The sequence below is a fragment of the Mustela erminea genome, chromosome X (genome assembly GCF_009829155.1).
Source record: "Mustela erminea isolate mMusErm1 chromosome X, mMusErm1.Pri, whole genome shotgun sequence".
NCBI classification, from domain to species: domain Eukaryota; kingdom Metazoa; phylum Chordata; class Mammalia; order Carnivora; family Mustelidae; genus Mustela; species Mustela erminea.
In genome coordinates this window covers 44,878,231-44,887,337 of record NC_045635.1, presented here as the reverse complement: position 1 = coordinate 44,887,337, position 9,107 = coordinate 44,878,231, and the positions used below count along the sequence as shown (strand labels likewise).

Genomic DNA, 9,107 nt, shown 5'->3' with positions numbered 1-9,107 from the left:
AACCACGTGAGCCACCCCTGTGCCCCTACCACTGTCTAGAATTAAATCGAGTTTCAGTGATGGGCATCAAAGAAACACCAACATTCCTAGAAAAACACAGGAAGAGAGGAGAAAGAAATACAGTACACAGACACAGGAAAAAAAAAAAAACCCGAAAACAAAAAACAGAAAACAAAACCAACAAAGAAAAAAAAAAACAGGGTCTGCTTTTAATGGGTGAACATCAGGAAAAATGGAAGCTCAACTGTGACATAAAGGAGAGATGGACACACAAGAGAATTACCAAGGGAACTACCTGCAGCATTTGCAAGAGCTAGGCCTGGCCTGCGGGGCAGGTGCATCCACTCTGCCCCTCCAAATGAAGGAAACAGCAGGATCCACCTTCCCAAAGCAGCAACTATAGCTGATTCTCAGAGGCCTGACCCACCTGTGCACTTCTCAAGACCACCACAGTTTTGCCTCGCCACCTGCTCAGGTGACTCCAGTAGGCTTTATGTCTCCTAGGTGTCCTTTCAATGGCAGAAGGGGATCCAAGGCTTGCATCTCTCTCTACTCCAGCCAACAGAAAGGTTCCAACTGTATATGGTGGCTCCCGTCATTCTGCCCAGCAAAACATCCTGGCCAGGCGCCTGCAGTTCCTCCACTCATTGGCAGAAAGCAACTGGGCCTGGCATTCGTACCAGAAGGCGATCCAGTTTTGGGGTGCCTCCACACTCCACCCAGTGGTGGAGAAATACCCAGGCCTGCAGCTCCTAGCCCTCCACCAGCAGCAGCAGGTGTCATGGTAGATGACCCCCTCCCTTGGGTGTACTGGTAGATATAGAATAGGAAGGCCAGTGGTACTGGGTGCTGAAACACAGGCCAGGCGAGAATGTTCTGTATCCTTTAGGCCCTGAATCCCACACACCCACCTAATGACATCCCACGGCCCATGGAAGCATTTTCTGCTACCACGGGCATGTCTGGCAGTCACCCATCAGAAAATCAGGTGGACTCAGAACAATGTGGCTCAGGAATGCTTTGCAAAAGCTCACGAAATGAAGTGACAGTGGAACTGCATCCCCCCCAAAGTAGGCCAGAACAGGCAGGCCGAACCTTAAAACAGGGCAACTTACTATGAAAGGATCAGGAGTCTTTTCATAGACTATCTAAACTGTGCAGGTCAGGATAAAAAATTGTTCTTCAGACGTAGAGCCAGGGAAGTCAAAACTTAAATGAGAAAAGGCAAACCCCGACAACAACAGAGATGAATCCGATGTTAGGACTCGCTTGCAAAGATTTTAAAGTAGCCAATATAAAATTTCTTGAAGGAGTAATTATGGATTACTATGAAGTTAAAAAAAAAGATAGCAAACCTCTGCCAAGTTACAGAAATAATATGAAACATGCCAAATGGAAATTAAATATTTAAAAATATCATAAAGAAAATAAAAAACTGTTGGCGGGGATCCACTGTAGACTGTAGATGACAGAAGATGAAATCAGTGAACTTGAGGACAGGTCAGACTATGCTGTTGCTCAGGAATGAAAATGTTGTTAAGGAAAACGGTACAACAAGCAAACAAACACAGACCGAGTTTGGGAGCTGTGGGATGAAAGCCAATGGGCTAACATTTGAATCATCTGAGTTCCAGAAAGAACGAACAGTCGAAGCAATATAGATCCAATTCAGATATGACACAGCAGCTAGAGTGATCAGACAGGGAAGACAGCCTTTTTGTCCGACATCTTAGTGAGGCTGCAGGGGTGGACGCTCCTCTCCCAGCTTCGCTATGCCGCCCAAGGATGACAAGAAGAAGAAGGATGCCGGAAAATCGGCCAAAAAAGACAAAGACCCAGTGAACAAATCTGGGGGCAAGGCCAAAAAGAAGAAGCGGTCCAAAGGCAAAGTTCGGGACAAGCTGAATAATTTGGTCTTGTTTGACAAAGCGACATATGACAAACTCTGTAAAGAAGTTCCCAACTATAAGCTTATAACTCCAGCTGTTGTCTCGGAGAGACTGAAGATTCAAGGTTCCCTGGCCAGGGCAGCCCTTCAGGAGCTCCTTAGTAAAGGACTTATTAAACTGGTTTCAAAGCAAAGAGCTCAAGTAATTTACACCAGAAACACCAAGGGTGGAGATGGCCCAGCTGCTGGTGAAGATGCATGAACAAGATCCACCAACTGTACATTTTGGAAAATAAAATTTTATTTAAAAAAAAAAGACAGGGAAGATAAACAACTATGATAAATATGTTCAGATTTCTAATGGGATAAGTAGACAACAGGCAATAATAGATAGGTAATGGAGGTAGATAGGTGGAAACTGTGAAAGAGAATAAAATGGGAATGCCAGAATTCATGCTATGGCAATAGCTGTGAAAAAGGGGGTCTTTGATGGGGTTCTCAGGAGTTGTGACCTGCCCAAGTAGAGAATCAGTGACCTTGAAGAATGGCCAACAAGGACTTCCCAAAGTGATCCGCAAATAGAAGAAAAACAAAAAACAAACAAACAAAAAAAACATGAAAAAATGCAGAGTAGAACATCCCAAAACTGTGGAACAATTTCAAAATACATGACGTAGACATAATTGAAATGCCAGAAGTGGAAGTAATGGGAAAAGGAGCAGAAAAGCTATTTGAGAAATGATGACTGTGAAATTTCCAAATTACTGATAGGCACTGAATCAGATACCCAGAAAGCTCACAGGACAGCAAGCTACCTCGTGGCCTATAAATGTGAATAAAAGAAAAGATAAATAAGAAATCTGGAAGAAAGCCAGACCAAGACACACACGCACACACGCACACGCACACGCACACGCACACGCACACGCACACACCAAGAACACCAAGAACAAAACCCATAGAGGAACAAGAGGAAAATTACAGTGAAGTCGTGTGAGTGATCATGCAAGCAGAAGAGAATTAGGGGACATTTTTCGTGTGCCAAAGGAAAAAATAATTCACCAACCTAGCATCCTTATATACCTGGTTAAAACTATTTGGTAAAGAAGCGTCCATAAAGACTTCTTCTCTCAGACAAAGAAAAATGAAGGGAACTGTCACCATTAGACCTATCCTGCAAGAAATGGAAAGATTTTACTCAGGAAGAAGAGAAATGATGAAGGTCAGAAATTTGGATTTACATAAGAAAGGGAGTGCCTCAGGGAAGAAACACATGAAGGTAAACAAAGTTAATTTTTCTTAATAGGTCGAAAAGTAACCTGTTAATTTATGTTATTTTTTAAAAATTTACTTATTTGAGAGAGAAGAGAGAGAGAGAGGGAGAGACAGAGTTCGTGAGAGAGAGCAGGAACAGTGAGGAGAGGGAGAAGCAGACTCCCCACTGAGCAGGGAGTCAGATGCAAGGAGATGCGATGCAATGTGGGACTGGACCCCAGGACTCCGGGATCATGACCTGAGCCAAAGGCAGATGCTTAACCAAGTGAGCCACCCAGGCACCCAAAAGTAACTTGTTTAAATAATAAATAATAAAATTTATCTTATTCTTGATAAATGCCAAATAATGAGAGTCATAACGTAGCCAGTGAGTATAGCACAGGAGTAAGTGAAAAGAATGGCCGTCATGGAAAAATGGGCAGAAACAGTGTAAGTTACCTGCTCGGTTTGTCAAGAGTGTCATTTGAAGGTGCCCTTACATTAGTTTGAAGTGAAATGCACCCTCCAAGGAAATATCTAAAATGTTTTTAAGCACCTATAATTGGTACACTAAGAAGTGAACGAAAAAACTGCCTTTATGTAAAATGCTCAATTAAAACCAGAGAAAGCAGGGAAGTAAGCCTCTTGTAACGAATAGAAAAGAGCTACACGCATGGTTGATATCAGTGCAAGTATTTCAGAATCCACTTTAAATGGGAATGGTCTCTAAATAGCAATCAAAAGTCGCAGTGAATTTTACAACTGCAGCAGTATGTATTGTCCGCAAGCCCCTACTTTCAGTACAGTGATTCCGATAGGCTTAAGTAAAGGGATGGAGAAAGACAGACCGTGCTAACAGTAAGCTAAAGAACTTCGGAGTGTTGATAAAAATTTTAAACTGTCAGGGGCATAAAACTCACAGAAATCGACAGAACTGTCACAGCCACAGGAAGCCTAAGAAGATACTAAGAGTACTAAAGATGAGGTTGTACCCTGCATGGGATCTTGGAGCACAAAAACAACATTAGAGAAAAGCTGAGAGAGTCCGAATAAAGTATAGTCTTCGGTTAATGATAGCATCTCAATATCAGCTTGTTACAATGTGCCACATTACCATAAAATGATAATAATAGAGGAGATGTGATTGTGGGGGTATATGAGAACTGTCTTACTCTCTTCCTGGTAATTCTGTAAGCCTCAAACTGTTTCAAAATGTAGGCTTTACTTTCAAAAACCACATTGCTACTATGTTGCAGGAGTTGCAGTTATCTCCAGGCTGGCCGGATAGTCAGTTTTTTTTTTTTTTTTTAAAGTATATTCAACCCTACTCCTGCAACAAGGCTGTGGGCCAGCAGCAACCGAACAGCTGACATGTGGATGGATGAATTTAAAGAGCTCTACGGCCATCACAGCCCCCTGCCCCTGTGGAGCCCTTTGGGGATGTAACAGAGAGGAGGCAGCTCCATGCAAAACTCCGGTGGAAGGGTTTCAGGTGTTCTTGGAGAACATGTACCCAGAATCGCACGGGCCCGACCACAAGCCTACCTCCTTTGGGATGTTCTGGAACAAACGACTGAAAGGTTACTGCTTTGACTCTTACCCTCCCAGTGGAAACCAAATCATGGGACACCGGGTCCTTTTGTACCTGTCATGGAATGCGAAAGCAGCAGTTTTTCAAGTACATGTCCCAGAATGAAGTACGCTATTGCACCCACCAGCCACAGCCTGCATAGCTGTGGACGCAGGAACGGATGTTCTCAACCTGCATGTCTGCCAGGAAACTGCCACAGAGAATCAGAAGTTCATCTTGCGGGGGATGGCTCTTTATTTCACGTACACTCCAATAAACGCGTTCAGGCTGAGAGGAAGGTATCACCCTTACGGGACTACATGGATAGGGAACATCAGAAAGGGCTTTTCAAGGGACACATGAAATAAAGTGTCACGAACCAAGGCCCCCATGGAAGGAGCGGGAAGGCCCCCGGACTCTGTGCCCAACAGAAACGTAGCTGAGGACAGTGACAGACCCACCCGAAGCCTGACTGCTCCTCTTTTATAAGGAAGTCATTTTGCAGTCTGTGAAAGTGATGTTGGATTTCATAAGCTTCATACTGATTTTGAAAACTTCAAAATTGCTCCCAAGTACCCTATTTTCAAAGGGTAGTGATAAAGTATTAACTCTTGGTATTCAGAGAATTAAAACCTTTCCGTATTTTTCTTTTTCTATTTTTTTTAAGATTTCATTCATGTACTTAAGAGAGAGAGAGAGCAAGGCATAAAAGAGCAGGAACAGAGGGCAGAGGGGAAGAGAGAGAGAGAAGCAGACTCCTCACTGAGCAGGGAGCCTGACGCAGGACTCAACCCCAGGATCCCGATATCATGACCTTAACCAAAGGCAGACACTTAACTGACTGAACCACCCAGGTGCTCCAGTACTTTTCTTTTTTTTTTTTTTTTTTTTTTTTTTTTTTAAAGATTTTATTTATTTATTTGACAGACAGAAATCGCAAGTAGGCAGAGAGGCAGGCAGAGAGAGAGAGGAGGAAGCAGGCTCCCTTGCTGAGCAGAGAGCCCGATGCGGGGCTCGATCCCAGGACCATGGGATCACGACCTGAGCCGAAGGCAGCGGCTTAACCACTGAGCCACCCAGGCGCCCCGCTCCAGTACTTTTCTATCAAGACAAAAAAAAAGTCAGTCTGGTCCAGTGTCATCCAAAGCCATTGTTTTCTTGTTGATGCTGTGTTTCAATGCTGTCTACGTGGTGTTTTAAAGTCCTCTACTGTTATTGTTGACTTATCAATTATTTCTTTTGTGTTTGTCATTAATCGTTTTACGTATTTGGGTGCTCCCATGTTGGGTGCATGAATATTTTTTTTTTTTTTTAGGGAGGCGGGGGAGAGGGGGAAGCAGGCTCCCTGCTGAGCAGAGAGCCCAACGTGGGGCTTGATCCCAGGACCCTGAGATCATGACCTGAGCTGAAGGCAGAGGCTTAACCCACTGAGTCACCCAGGCGCCCCGGGTGCATGAATATTTACAGTTGTTAGGTCTCCTTGTTGTTTTGTCTCCTTTATTTTGTTTTTTTTTTTTTAATAAAGATTTTATTTATTTATTTATTTGACAGAGAGAAATCACAAGTAGATGGAGAGGCAGGCAGAGAGAGACAGAGGGAAGCAGGCTCCCCGCTGAGCAGAGAGCCCGATGCGGGACTCGATCCCAGCACCCTGAGATCATGACCTGAGCCGAAGGCAGCGGCTTAACCCACTGAGCCACCCAGGTGCCCTGTCTCCTTTATTTTGATAAGGTAACCTTCTTCATCTCTTGTTAGCATCTTTGGTTTAAAATCTAGTTTGTCTGATGTAAGTATGGCTACTCCAGCTTTCTTTTGTTATCCGTTAATGTGATAGATGGTTCTCTATGCCCCCACTTTCTTTTTCGTGGGGGGACTTGTAATGTACACTGATGAATTAATATTCATATAAATAGTGATAAGATTACCATTATTAAATTAGTTAACACATCCTAACCAATTTCAAGTGTACAATACACTGTTATTGAGTATAGATTCCCAGAACTTATTCATCTTATAACTGAACATTTGTGACCTTGGGCAATATTTTTTAGTTAAGAAAAAAGAACTGACGATTCTAGATTTTATATACCAAATACTGTCCTTCATGTATCAAGGGGAATAAGGGCATACTCAAAAGAAGGAAATGGACAATAATTTTTCATTTGCAGATATACCCTCATACAATGTCTTGATGTTCTCTTACCTACACTCATCCCCTACGAAAAGAGCTGCTAAAGAATAACTGCAGAATGCTTGGTGCTTCAGAAAATAAAAAGCAAATGTGTTGGATAAAAAGAGGGGTAAATTAAAACTTTCCTTTTTTGCAGGAGCTTGTTAAATCATGTGTGATGGATGAAGCAAAAATTAGAACATCTGTTTTGATGCTCAGAGCATGTAAGGGAAATATTTGAGACCAATATTTAGAATATTTAGAATTTCCAAGTTAGAAGGGTGAGTGGACCTAAATGGAAGTGTAACTTTATGCAATGTTATAAAACATCAGTGCCTATAGACAGTGGTTACACATGCATAATACTTAGAGCAACCACTAAAAAAAGATACAAACTGATATACTCAAAAACATTCTGAAGGAATCAAAATGGATCTCTCAAACATTCTGGTAGCCCAAGGAGAGCAAAAAATGAAACTTAAGGAGAAAAAGAACAACAAAATTCAAATATTGGAATGTTAGAATGAAGCCATTATGTATGGATATTTACTTTAACTATCAACTGTCTAGCACACCAGTGAAATAGATGGGCAGCACTGATGTGAGAAAAGTATCCCCGGACGCCTGTGTGGCTCAGTCGGTTAAGCGTCTGCCTTCAGCTCAGGTCACAATCCCAGGGTCCTGGTATCAAGTCCAGCGTTGGGTTCCTTGCTCAGGGGGGAGCCTGCTTCTTGTGCGCGTGCTCTCTCTGACAAATAAATAAAAAATTCTTAGAAAAAAAGAAAGAAAAGTGAACCAAACATATTCAGTCTACAGGAAATGCATTTCAAACACAACTACACAGGTAGGTTAAAGGTAAGTTGATGGACAAATATGTCATGCTAATGCTAATTATTTAACAGGAGCACCTCTATCAGTATTAGGGAATGTCTTCTTCAAAGCCATAATTACGACACTCAGGAATATATATAGATAGATATATATATATATCTATATATCTATATAGATATAGATATATCTAGCAAGAAATTGTAACAAGCCTAAACATGTACGTAGTCACATGCAAACCACTAAATACATGAAACAAAAACCTGATAGGGCTGAAGGGAGTGAAAGACAACTCCACAGTTATAGTTGGGAACTTTGACACTCTACTGTCAGGGATCGATAACACTTTTTTTCTCATTGGATTACAAAGCAAACTCAACTGCATGCTGTATTCCCAAAACAGATCTATATCAAATGATTTGTAAATGTTGAAGGGTCAACATGTAAAAGGACAAACTGTACCAAGCACTGTCATTTATATTACTGTACAAGATATTCACTGCCACACTCTGAACTGACTTTCCTTAGTGAAAGTGTTCTACATCCCTGATGAACTCATGCATGTCCACATGATTTAGCCTGGTCTATGGCACATCTAATCCATACAGAATGTCTTTTTGTTTGCATGTGGGATGATATATTTATTTATTTAGTTTTTTAGCATACAGTGTTTTATTATTTTCAGGGGTACAGTACAGGGATTGAAGAATTCCATACATCACCTGATGCTCATCAGGACAAGTGCACTCCTTAATCCCCATCACGTATTTAACCCATCCCCCCACCCCCCTCCTCTCTGGTAATGATTGGTTTGTTCTCTATAATTAAGAGATTGGGGCACCTGTGTGGCTCAGTCAGTTAAGTGTCTGCCTCTTGATTTTGGCTCAGGTCATGATCTCAGGGTCGTGAGATCCAGCCCTGTGTCAGGCTCCACTCTGAGTATGGAGCCTGCTTAAGGTTCTTTCCAAAATTTGGATGGAACCAGAAAAGACCCCAACTTGCCAAGGAAATACTGAAAAAGAAAAACAAAGCTGGAGGCATCACATTGCCTGATTTCAAGCTATATTACAAAGCTGTGATCACCAAGACAGCATGGTGCTGGCACAAAAACAGACACATGGACCAATGGAACAGAATAGAGAGCCCAGATATGGACCCTCAATTCTATGGTCAACTAATCTTTGACAAAGCAGGAAGAAATATCCAGTGGAAAAACAGTTTCTTCAATAAATGGTGTTGGGAAAATTGGACAGCTATATACAGAAGAATGAAACTCAACCATTCTCTTATACCATACACAAAGATAAACTCGAAATGGATGAAAGACCTCAATGTGAGAGAGGATTTCATCAAAATCCTAGAGGAGAACATAGGCAGTAACCTCTTCCACATCAGCC

General features: G+C 42.0%; 1 protein-coding gene and 1 pseudogene across 1 annotated transcript; both read left to right on the top strand.

Annotated features, from left to right (window-relative positions):
- The first annotated feature begins 1,772 nt into the window (after positions 1-1,772).
- Positions 1,773-2,150, top strand: LOC116582252 (40S ribosomal protein S25-like). Its single transcript, XM_032329697.1, has one exon. It carries the CDS (start codon positions 1,773-1,775, stop codon positions 2,148-2,150), a length of 378 nt encoding a protein of 125 aa, XP_032185588.1.
- Positions 2,151-3,569: 1,419 nt separating this feature from the next.
- LOC116582251 lies at positions 3,570-5,080 on the top strand (annotated as a pseudogene).
- The last annotated feature ends 4,027 nt before the right edge of the window (positions 5,081-9,107 follow it).

Bases quoted from the DNA above. Each gene is read 5' to 3' on its own strand.
- LOC116582252 (XM_032329697.1), top strand. From the start codon at position 1,773: ATGCCGCCCAAGGATGACAAGAAGAAGAAGGATGCCGGAAAATCGGCC.